Source organism: Suillus subaureus, assembly GCF_016647635.1.
Source record: "Suillus subaureus strain MN1 chromosome Unknown BJ212scaffold_356, whole genome shotgun sequence".
Classification (NCBI taxonomy): domain Eukaryota; kingdom Fungi; phylum Basidiomycota; class Agaricomycetes; order Boletales; family Suillaceae; genus Suillus; species Suillus subaureus.
The window spans coordinates 1-12,528 of record NW_024538912.1 but is presented as its reverse complement, the minus strand read 5'-3'; the positions used below and the strand labels follow the sequence as shown (position 1 = coordinate 12,528).

The 12,528-nt window shown below is 46.7% G+C and overlaps 1 protein-coding gene across 1 annotated transcript; it reads left to right on the top strand.

Annotated features, from left to right (window-relative positions):
• Positions 1-4,604: 4,604 nt before the first annotated feature.
• Positions 4,605-5,076, top strand: BJ212DRAFT_1244727 (uncharacterized protein; the record flags this gene model as incomplete). The annotated part of the gene is made up of 3 exons (XM_041329637.1): positions 4,605-4,791; positions 4,846-4,955; positions 5,005-5,076. Coding segments are annotated over 3 exons (369 nt in total), but the record flags the coding sequence as incomplete, so codon positions are not given.
• Between the last annotated feature and the right edge of the window lie 7,452 nt (positions 5,077-12,528).

Below are 12,528 nucleotides of genomic sequence, written 5' to 3'. Positions count from 1 at the left end.
TCCCTTGAACTTCCTGGGTAGTATTTATCGCGAGCTGCGTCAAAATCTCCTAGATATGGAAGTATTGTTCAATCTTCAAACTGACAATGCTCCCGCCAAGGTACGCCTTAGGGCTACTTTATCACAAGTTTTTACCGACGCGATTTTCTGGGAAAGGACAAAGAGGACGCAAAACCGCTGGCATTGAAAGGCGGTTCTATTCGTTTTGAGAACGTGAACTTCGGCTATCATCCAGATCGGCCCATCTTCCGCAACTTGTCCTTCACGGTTCTGGCTGGTAAAAAAGTGGCTATAGTTGGTCCATCCGGATGCGGGAAATCCACGGTCTTCCGCCTCCTGTACCGTTTCTACGATCCATCTTCCGGTCGGATTTTCGTGGATGACCAGGACATTCACGACGTTCAGGTGCAGAGTCTCCGGAAATCTATTGGTGTAGTTCCACAGGATACGCCGTTGTTCCATTCTGACATCATGCACAATGTGCGGTATGGCCGCCTTGATGCCACGGACGACGAGGTGAAAGCGGCTGCAATGAAGGCGAGCGTTCATGACACGATCATGGGTCTTCCCGAAGGCTACAAGACCACGGTCGGCGAGAGAGGTTTAATGATTTCTGGAGGGGAAAAGCAGCGGTTGGCGATTGCACGTGTGTTGCTCAAAGATCCTCCGATCCTTTTCTTCGATGAGGCTGTAAGCTCCCATGTCCCTGATTTGCATATAGGATATTCCTTGACCCGCGATTTCAGACCTCGGCTCTAGATGCTCACACGGAAACAGAGCTTATGCGCAGTATAAACAACACGTTGCTGGACAAGGCACGGACAAGCATATTTATTGCCCATAGGCTCCGCACTGTGGTTGAAGCAGGTGAACCTCGGCTGCACTTTATTTTTTCTCAGGCATATTGACACCTGGATCGTAGATTTAATTATCGTGCTTAAGGATGGCCAGGTTGCGGAACAGGGCACTCATGAAGAATTGTTACGCCTAGGCGGTCTGTATCATAATATGTGGGTCCAGCAGGCCTCTGATAATTCATTGGAGAGCTTGGCCGAGTCTTGAGCTCCTGGCCAATGCCATTAATTATTGTAGTCCTCGAGAGCGTGCAATATTGCTTTACACTGCAATTCATAGATGGACACTAATTCTGATCATTTTAAGAACATATAATAATCTCTAATGTTGAAGGATCCGTGACGTTCACGTAGATCCCAAGTGATAGGTTGATGTCATGCACTGCTCTTGTCCCAAAGCGTGTAAACGTGTGTGATGCTGTGATAGCTCCCATGGACAAGTATGCGCACAGCAAACGTTGGTCACCGAATCGCAAATCATCGACCATAGTTCCCGTCCAGTGTAACTCTTGCCGTCGTCTCTCCGTCCTCGAGTAAGATCCACGATTCAAGCCCACCAGTAGGATCTGCAGAGGGGAACACGATATTCCGTACACCGTGACCCCATCCTGGGCTACTGTAACCACCATATCTGAGACATCATACATGCAATGGGAGTAGATGGAGTAGATGATGAGTATGCACTGAACCGAACGAGTCAGGTGAAGATCACATACCCGGAGTGCTTGTCAAAACAAAATATAACATCCTTCGTAGGCTCACGGGCGCACCACTCGTCGCCATGATCTGTGAAGAAACCACACATAGCCGTATGATAAGCGACAAGATAAAACTTGCAAATCAGGGAACTTACCGTGCCCAGAGATCACTGCGTGTAGGTTTTTGACGTTGGCATTCAATGCATCCCAGAACGGTTGGTCTTTTCCGGCTGATGACGGGTCAGTTGTGGCTTGTGTTGATCCCTGGGATAGAGTGTCGGCTGAAAAAAATCCATAGAAGTGAGCAACCGAACGATGTCAAACATATTCGATCTCACTCGCCATTTAGTCCTGGGTTTGCCGTGCTGTTCAGTGTCTTCTGCACATTCTCGATTGCATGTCTTTTATTGTTTATTTCAGAAAGAGGACGTAGTAATTGAATGGGTTCCACTTACGGAGGTATATGTACGAAGGCTAACGCTCCTCGCTCTCTCCTTTCTACTGAATCCCACCCAGCTTCCATTGCAGCTGTCTCGCGCTCAATCCATCCTGCTACAGAGTCGTCCACCCAGTCGGGTAGTGGCGCAGATGTGGATCCTGGGGACCAACCACCTAGGAGTCGGAGAACGTCAGTGATTCGACAAAAGACTCCCTGGCAGAAGGTAGGAGTGTACCTCGAGAATCAAAAAACCACAGGATCAAAGCAGGCGTCAGATCTGGAAACAAAATAGGAAGGTAAGTAACGACGAACGTTCCTATCCTTATGATAGGCACCTGTCACTTTTTCGTAGACCTACAGATAAACAATCGTATGTACAGTCAATAATCCCGATTGAAAAGTCACATTTCAATAACATACTGGAACCCAATAATTGCCTTCCCCTCCCTCCCCTCCAATACCAGGTGGTGCGGTGCGAGTATAGCTTAGATAACTATCGAGCTGCTCCCGTCGTATTTCTTCAAGATGTGTGATGTTTGCCTCGTTGTCGTGATTCTAACAAACAGTGTTTTTGTCATATACATCTCTAGGAACGATTCATATAAAAATAGACCTACCCCGTATGTAGAAGAGAAGGGGATTTTTGCTTCATTTAGAGGAGCCACTATGCGGTCGATGAGAGTGGTAGAATTCTCCCGAAAAGTATCTATGTAAAACAAGGGAATGTCACTAGGGGTAACAATCAGCCCAAGTCAATTTGAGCGCACCTTCGCCAGTGATTAAATCTCCATTCAGTACGCTGGAGATGTTGTGTCGTTACTAACATCCAACTTGGAGGAAAGTGAACGTAATCCATACACGTAGTCAGGCTTCTCAGTAGCCAGTACACCGCGCATCAGGCGTTTGCTATTAACATCCTGTTGAGGTCCCCAATCATCCCAGGGATTTTCGCCATAATGAAGATCCGAGAATACGGTCAACTTAAAAGTCCCAGAAGAACTGAAGGTGATACGTGGTTTATCAGGATACGGGTTGAGATGAGAAGGCACATCAACCGCTGGAAATTCCACCTGTCTTGAAGATGCTGGTAGAATCTGAGTGTATACATGATTTGTGTAAGTGTCTAGGATAATACGTACCACTGCGAGGCAAACTTGGAGATGCTTTCACTATTCCTGCACGGAAAATGGCCAGCGAAGTGGCAAGGATTCCTACTTGTAAACACGAGAGGATCATGGCGCGAGTACTTGGTCCAGAACCCTGCAAGGTCAACGAAGTGGACGGATTTTGTTGAAGGGTTTTCTTCCTTTCTTACGTACTCCTCGCCTGTTGGACAGAACCGTATCAACGGGTAGTGTTCATTACAAAAGGAGGTACACAAAACTATGCTCTACAAGTAGATCACACAGACTGTTTAGTGCGGTCCGCGCGCAGCGGTACCTTTCGCCAGCCTTTGTGACTTTACGCTCGACCTTTTCGATCACAGCGCGTGATGGCTCGCTGACCCCGAATATCACCACATCCTTGAATTCACACAGGTGGGTAATAGCTACGAAGGAGATGCCGGCAGAGGTAGTCCAGAGTGTCACATGCTTGCACACGGCGCGGCTCCAGTTTAAATCAGTAAAATCAGTTGATCACATTGTATGAAATGGACTTAAAGGATACTACTGTTCTGATCGAGAACGGTAATGACTTGGCTGGAAAATGGGTGATCAGTGATAATTATAAGCTGGCGAGAAAATCCAGGGGTGCCCATAGAACTGTGGTTGTAAGATACGCCGTGACAGTTCTAGTATGGTTACTTAGTAACCCAGCCGGATAAGCGCCTACATGAGATAAGTTACAAGTGGGCAGAAATCAAACTCTACTCACGACACATACGATTGACGACATAACACATTGGGGGTTTGGGAGTTTTTCACTATGCAAGATTTGTTTCGAAATGTTAGTGATAAAGTTGGCATTCTTACTATACATTTTGACACGGTAAAAATGAGAAAAATTGGATGAGTGGCCAAATCCTGGGCGAAATTCTACATTTTATGAATCATTTTGACGTTGTAAACGAAAGACATTTCACCGACAGCAAGATCTGAAGAAAAATGATCGAACATTTTGATTCAAATCTTACATGGGGTGAAATTTGAGGAGAATTTGAAATAAAAATTTCGAAACACATTTTACCTAATTGGAAAGGAATTTTACCCTATGTGCAAGATTTGAATCAAAATGATTCATAAAATGTAGAATTTCACCCAGGATTTGGCCACTCATCCAATTTTTCTCATTTTTACTGTGTCAAAATGTATAGTGAGAATGCCAACTTTATCACTAAGAGTCCATTTGGGAAGGATTATTTTGCCCAACTTTGCCCGACTTGAAAACTAAAATCCGATTAAGTAAGCTTGCCAGTGTGTTGGATGACTGTGACAGATCAGTGACAGTCAGTAGGCTTATCACGCTAATATGCCCTCAACCCGGATGCAAACAAGGTCTGACCATTTATGCAGTGCCACCAGCCTGAGGATGCCACCCAAAGGGAAAGGAAAGGGCAAGAAGAAGGCAGCCACCGATGATCAAGACTCTGCTGGAGAGACGAGAGATTGCTGCATCTGGTCTTTGGCTGATGAAATGAGGCTGGTTGACTATATTGCAGACAAGCATTCCAAAGTGGGAGATGGGACGAACTTCACCAGGACCTTCTGGAATAATGCTGCCCTACATATGGCAGCAGGTCCAGTGCCTGAGGGTGCTCCCAAGATGGCTGATTCCTGTCAATCTAAATGGAGCCGCATAAGTACTCATCTCTGAGTGCCAGTACTGAAACTGACATATTTTTAGTTAAGAAAAGTGTTTAAGGTGGTTGACAAACTGAGCAACACTTCGGGTGTATCATACGACTTTGAAAAAGGGGCTAATATTGATGATGAAGGTGAGACTATGTGGATGGACTACATTTCAGTATGTATTGTCCGTCTCTCCTGCTCTACCACACTAACCATTCACACAGAAGAACCCCAATGCAAAGGCCTTCAAAAATAAAGGATGGCTGCATTTTGAGAAGCTGCAGGGTGTCATCCCAGTGACCGCAAGCAGCTGGACTGGCTTCTATGCTGGCTCGAGCCAGGCTGCAACCATGGGCCACAATACAGATACGCCAACAGCCAGTAGCAACATCACAAGTGGCGAGGGTGATGAGGCCATGTCAATGCTTGAGAAAGCGCTTGACCGGGTTGAGTTTAGTCCTAGTAGCTCTGGCAATGTTGAGATGGGCAGTGACTCTAGGTCAATGCCACTGCTGCCTCACACACCTGTCACACTGAGAGGCTTCAATGCAGCACTCCAGCCCTTCATGTCTCCTTTGATAACTTCTACATCTACTTCATCACTTGCAATGAAGCGCAAATCTGATGGGGATGATTCCTTGCGCACTCATTCCCGCCCCCCACATTCCAATTAAGGAGTGTAGTGGGATCATCAAAATCGCAACGGCTCACTATGCCACTTGTGTTGGAAGAGTTGGGGGAGAAAGTCATTGATCACATAGCTGACGCCACTTCGTTGTTTCAGGACACTGTTGCTGGCCATTTGACTGATCCTGTCCCAGCCTGTAAGCAGCATGCTGTCCTTCGGGTGGAAGAAGAAAAGAGCTTGAATAATCATGAGGTGGTCACCATGATGGATCTTTTCCAAGCTGACGTCACCATTGCCAATAATTATAATGCGATCCTACGGGATGGTGTCTGTGAGGTTTTTTTAGCATGGCACCTACAGGAAGTGAGGGAAGTGCGGGCAAAGGAAAATATAACTAGTTGAACCCCATGATGTATCTCACTCATTCATACTGCAATCAATGGACTTGTGATTGCACAATCAAGACTGAATTAGCAGCAAGGGAACAATACATTGTACATTGAGTGAGTCAAACACAACAACAATGAAAATGACAATAAAAATGACAAATGACAAACAGCCTCACTATTCTACTTGTACATCAGGCGGTAAAGGCTGGCCTCTGTGAAGCCTTTCTTGAAGATAATCAACCCACATCGATTGCATGATTTCATCACGGACTTTGTGTGCACAGGTGTGTGCCGCATTGGTGGGTGGCCCATCAGCAAGCACGCCACTGTCATAAGGAGCCCCCCACTCATCAGAATCCACATGATGATAGTCTAGTATATCGTCAGGGTCATGGAATTGGATGGTGTTGTGTATGAAACACAACACTGGAGGGATGCGAGATTGGATATCTAAGTTGTACTTGGGAGGGATGCAAATAATCTGGAACTGCTTTTTCAACACACTGAAGATACGTTCAATGACATTGCAGAGCTGCGCATGACATAGATTATATAGTTCCTTTGGATTGTGAGGCCTGAAAAAAATAAGTACTAGGGTGGTAAGTCAGTGGGATAACATACAGCATATTTGCCCAGCCCCATTCAGCCAGGTGGTAGCACACACCGCGGTAAGGCACGAGTAACTCATCACATGCGGCGAATCCTGCATCTGCAAGGTACAACTTGCCCAGAGGGATGGTGAAATTGGTTAGGTGAGCCTCATTGTAAAGGTGAGTGTCTGCTGTGGACCCTGGGAAGCCACTTAGCATGTAAGTGAACCACATGTCAAAATCGCATGTGACAAGGCAATTTTGTGTTAAATTGCCCTTGCAGTCATGAGTGGCATCACGATCAACAGCGTTGGGATGGCACGCAATGTGAGTGCCATCGATGGCACTGATTACATCGGCAAAGTAGGGATATAATTTTTTGTCTTGAGGATTTCAGCAGGTATTGGAGTTTGTGCATTCAGAAGCCGGACATAGGTGGAATATATTGGTTGGGAGGACAATGCGATCAGAATCCATTTGAAATAGCTTGTAGAATATTAAACAAATGTAAGGATGAGAGCTAGTAGACATACCTTGATATAGTATCATTTGAGCGTTGAAAACACTCAGCAAGGTGCTGTACAGCAAGGCCTGTAACACAGGTGTACAGGAAGATAGCCAGCTGCTCTTCCAACATTACATTTTTTGAGTCAGTTATTCCACCATCATGAAGTATATCCCGCAATACAATGAATATGTGGCGGCATACACCGAGCTCACATTGGATTTGTTCTGGATGGCCATTCAGAAGCTCATTGACCCAGTCGATCCCAGACAGAGCTGAAGTATGGTATGGTTGTTTGTTGTAATATGTGTTTGTATAGGAGTTAAGGGCATCCCTGGCAAGACTGACAACTTCAGATGCTGAAACAACCATATCCTGGAAAAAGTTTATGATAGCTCGGAGGTTCTTGATATCTGACTGCTCTGCATCCTCAACACCCTGCCCATCAGCCTGCTCATCCTGCTCATCCTGTGCATCCCGCTCATCCCGCTCATCTTGTTCGACCACTGTATCGTCATCAGCGGAAGGGTTGTCAGTGTGGTGTAAGAGACAGGGGAGCATGGTGATAGTATGTGTGGCATATGTTTTTTGTTACTGATAACGCCAATCAGCGTGACATCAGCTTCAAGCTCCGAGCTTACTTAATCGGATTTTATTTTTTCAAGTCAGGCAAAGTTGGGCAAAATAATCCTTCCCGAACGGACTCTAACATTTCGAAACAAATCTTGCATAGTGAAAAACTCCCAAACTCCCGGTGTGTAACTATAAGGTATGCTTCTCATAAACTCGAAAAACTACTGACCATCTGTCTCCTTGTCTAGGCCATCACGACATGTCAGGACTACTTGATGTAGCAAACAAGAAAAAGCATACTGTGAGAAGGCGCGCGATGCCGGCGCCAATGCAAACGATGCGATTGCACACAGACAAAGTGTCGGTAGTCGCATTCTTCAAAGACGGTCAACGGGTCGTCACTGGTTCTTGGGACTGCACCCTGCGAATTTGTAACATACAGAAAGGAGTAGTGGTAGGGGGGCCATTCATGGGACACAGTAAAAAGGTGTTTTCAGTTGCGGTATCGCCGGACGACAGGCAAATTGCGAGCGGTGGAAAAGATAACACCATCATCATCTGGGACGTCGAGAGCAAGCAGATGTTATTCGATCCGCTGGCGAAGCATACAAATTGGGTGACTTCGGTGTGCTTCTCCCCCGATGGCAAGAGACTTGCAAGCGGGTCATATGATTCGACAGTGATTATGTGGGATGTAGAGACTGGCGCTGCCCTCTCAACACTCCAGGGTCATCTGCGTGGGGTGTCGAGTGTCGCATTCAACCCAGATGGTCTAAAATTAGCATCTGGATCATTGCGTACCATTTGGATTTGGCGCACAGATAACGCCGAACTTGTTTTCAAAATCAACGCTCATGAAAGTTGGGTTCTCAGCGTTGCGTGGACGCCTGACAGCCAGCAACTTGTCTCTGCATCATACGACAAACAAGTCAAGTTCTGGGACTCCTCGAATGGATACCAGATCGGTCAACCTTGCACTAGTCACACTTCTGACATTAACTCGCTCGCCATCTCTTCTGATGGCTCCTTCATTGCAACTGCCTCGGACGACAGGACTGTGCAACATTGGAGCACAAAGTCACACAAGCAAATAGGACAACAACTCAAACACATCGTGGATGTTACATGCGTCGCCATTTCTCCCAATGCAGAATCGGTCGTGGTCGGAGACCTCTATGGCGAGGTTCAGCTCTGGTCAATCAAGAACACACTTTCGGCAGCAGTCCAGCTATATTCTTCATCTGACTCTTACTTTGCACACCGCAGTAAGGTGAAGTTGGGACAAAACCTCCATCCCGAGGCCCTTTCGGACGCCGAAAAGGTGCAGACAATATCTGACAATGTTTTAGCTATGGTGACGAACTGCTGATTCATAGGTTATCGAAATCAACCCATCGTCTTACCTTGGGTACAAACTGAAGCATGCAGTTCTTTACGGAGCACAGCGCTATGATGACGCAATCGCGGCCTTCAAAATCATGCTTTCCAAGTTGGATGATGCACCCAACTCACAGATACGACGTAAGCCAACAATACCTCAGGAGCCAAATTGAAGATGATTTACTTTTTTTCAGAGTTGCGCCAGCAATATGTCAGTCCATCTGAAGTAGAAAATGCTATTCGACAAACCATACATGATGTCCTGGAAAATGCCCCCCTTCGTCTAATTAACACCGTCACTGGGAACCTATGTGATCGACAGGCACAGATAAAAACCTTCATGAAAAGCACAGTGTACAAGGAGATCTTATCATCATCAATGCTGCATAGGCCCCTCCAAACGGAGCCTATCAGAGAAGTGGTCGTGAAGTACTTCAGTTGGGTCATGTTATCCCATAGGTGGGAAACCAAGGAGCCGCGGCTGCACGAAATCCAGGACAAGGACGTGTATACCTTGCGTCCAGCTGGAACTATAGTGAAGCTGCAGAAGTTCTGCAAAATCGCTCGCGATGCAGGACATTATTGGGCGTGGAGCGATACATGCTGTATCGACCAGAACAATAACGTCGAGCTCCAACAATCGGTCCACTCCATGTTCGTCTGGTATCACCACTCAGCACTCACCATTATCTATCTATTGGATGTTTCCCCTTCGTCAAAGTCTGGCGCACTGGCAAACAGTGTTTGGAACACCCGAGGATGGACTGTTCAGGAGTTCCTCGCTCCTACAATTGTTCTCTTCTACCAAGCAGACTGGACCCTATATCTCGACGACTGCTCACCCAACCACAAGGAGTCTGCCAGTATCATGCAGGAGTTGGAGCGTTCAACTGGTATAAATGCGGGGGCGCTCGTCGCCTTCAGCCCGGGAATGAAAGATGCCCGAGAGAAACTTCAATGGGCATCATGCCGTGTCACCACATTGCAGGAAGACATTGCATACTCATTGTTTGGCATTTTCTGCATTCATCTACCTGTCATCTACGGAGAGAAGAAACAAAACGCGCTCGGACGTCTCTTGCAGGAGATCATCGCTCACTCGGGCGACATCACAGCCCTGGACTGGGTTGGGCAGTCGTCCAGCTTCAATAGCTGTCTGCCAGCTGATATTGCCTCATACAGAGGCCCGCCATGCACACCATCATCTCCATCCGAAGACGAGATTCAGTCATCGGTCTCCTCGCTGCGAAATAATGTGGATCAGGAGTCAGCTTTGAAGCTCTACACCATCCTTGACAACCTCAGTGCTCCTCGCTTCGCCAACTGCAGACTGCAACTGCCTTGCATCATATTTCCAGTCACAAAAGTCAAACGGAGGGTCGGTACACCTTGCACTTATCATATAAAGGCAGATGGACTTCAAGACCTGGAAATCACAACGACGGACACACTGGTTCAATTCTGGCCCGAAAGGCCCACCTCACAGAAATTCTTGCTCATACGTCCATGGAATCGTCATGATCTTGGGCTGCCCGACTTTGCAGACGAGACGCAGAGCACGGACGATAGGCCTGAGCCTGGGTCTCCTTCAGATAACGAGCCGGCTAGTCCGCAGTCTCTGACGCGGGAGTCGAGCTTAATCGTTCGCCTCGGACAGCGCTTGGGCGCACTTTGGCTAGGGCAACAGGGACCGGCTGATTCGCGATCTCACACGCGAGAGTTGGCATTAGTCGTTCGCCTTGGACAGCCTTTTAGTGCACTTTTACTAGCGCAGCAGCGGGGTGGGGAGTATAAAAGAATCGCTTCGGGTTGCACTATCATCGCACGAGTTAGGGACATGACTCGTGTGGATGACATGATGAATGTCAGGACGCTAGAGATATTGTAGCTGGATTCTTGTCGAACAATGGGGATCTCCCACCCATGCCCCGACAGTCCCTGCATGGAAAATTATATCGTATTGTATAACAGGCAAGTAAATCACCCGATTGTATCATTGAATCGTCATTGAGAGCACTAGGCTAGACAGTCTTGTGAATTTCCGCATCCTTACCCTACCAGAAGCCCTTATAAACCGCGCTTGTATACGACTGAGAGAGATGTACAGATAGACTTGTCGCTTTCTGCCCGGGGATGAGAGGTACCCGAGAGAAACTCCAGTGGGCATCGACAGGTAAGCATGACAGGACAGAAATTTGTTGCAGGTCCGAAACCTGCTCAACAATCTTTCAAAATTTCACGCCTTAGACACTCAGTTTTTCGGAAGTTCATCCCAACTTGCGAAGCATACTGGCTAAGGTGATTACCCCAACAGAAATCCGCTGACGGCAAGTCTTTCTCTCTCTCGAAACACACCTTGACATTCACTCATGGATGGTTTCGTCGAAGGTTCGTCCAACTGGTCTTAGCTAAGTGGTTTCCACAGCAGAATCGAAATCTGTTTCTCTTAGACTGCGCAGGTTCGAAACTTGCCGATGGATTAGTGTTTTTTCTATTGGAACACGTCTTGAGGATTCGCTCATGGATGGTTTCCTCGGAGCTACATCTCAGCTTCATCCTGACCAAAGTGGTTGCCAGGACAGAATTTAAATCTGTCTCTTGGACTGTGTCGTGCAGGTTCAAAACCTACCGATGACAAGTCTTTTGTGCTATCGGATCATGCCTTGAAGATTCACTCGTGCATGGCTTCCTTGGAGGTCCATCTTAACTAGTCTTATAGCCCGGTGGTTTCCGCAACAGAATCAAAATCTGTTTCCCTTCGACTGCGCAGGTTCGAAACCTGCCGAATGAGAGGCTTTTTTCTATCGGAACACACCTTGACATTGACTCATGAATGGTTTCCTCAGAAGTCCATCCAAGTAGTCTTAGCCAAGTGGTTGCCACGACGGACTCAAAATCTGTGCCTCCTGGAGTTGGTTCGAAACCTACTGGCAATATTTTTGCGGTGTATAGATCTTCGGAGGTCCATCTTAACTAGGCCCGGTAATTGCACCGAAACCTTGTTATGTGATAGTCTGTCCATGAAATGGAATTCACTTTCATGTCCCGCGATGGCTTCAGCTTTCCTTTGGAAAGTTTTCCGGTTATTCATTCCCAACTTACGGACGTTCGAGAAGATGATTCGATGAGAATGCGATGCCGAGAACTTAAACACCATTCATGCGCTGTACGTGCTGATTCCATCAAGCTTGTTCATCATCCTCAATTCTTAATGCACTCACAATCTCATCTGACCAAGCGAAACCAATCCCCTGTGTTAACTACTGTTAAACATGCATTGCCTAAGTTTTCCCGTTCACTTAAGTGATATAAACTTGACAGTGGACAAACCTCTCCAAGGAAAGGAATGACGCAGTGCTCAAGCATCTTCTGACTACTGGTAAATCCAACCCTCTAAGTTGTGCTTTCTGAAAGTTATACACTCTATTCATCACGATCTACTATTTCGTGATTTTCTCTACAACACTCAATCTTAAAGCAGTTGCTTAGCTACTTCACTGAGTAGGTTCTACATACTATACCAGCATATTTCAAGTGAAACAAAATAAATCCGTTGAGAAATGGGGGATTGTGTTTTCAGCACGACAGCAACATCACCCTGTCACCTGCCGTGGCTGCCGACGTCGGTCATTAAATCTAACAGCATGTTGGTATGATTATGCATTTTCGAGTTCCTGCAATGC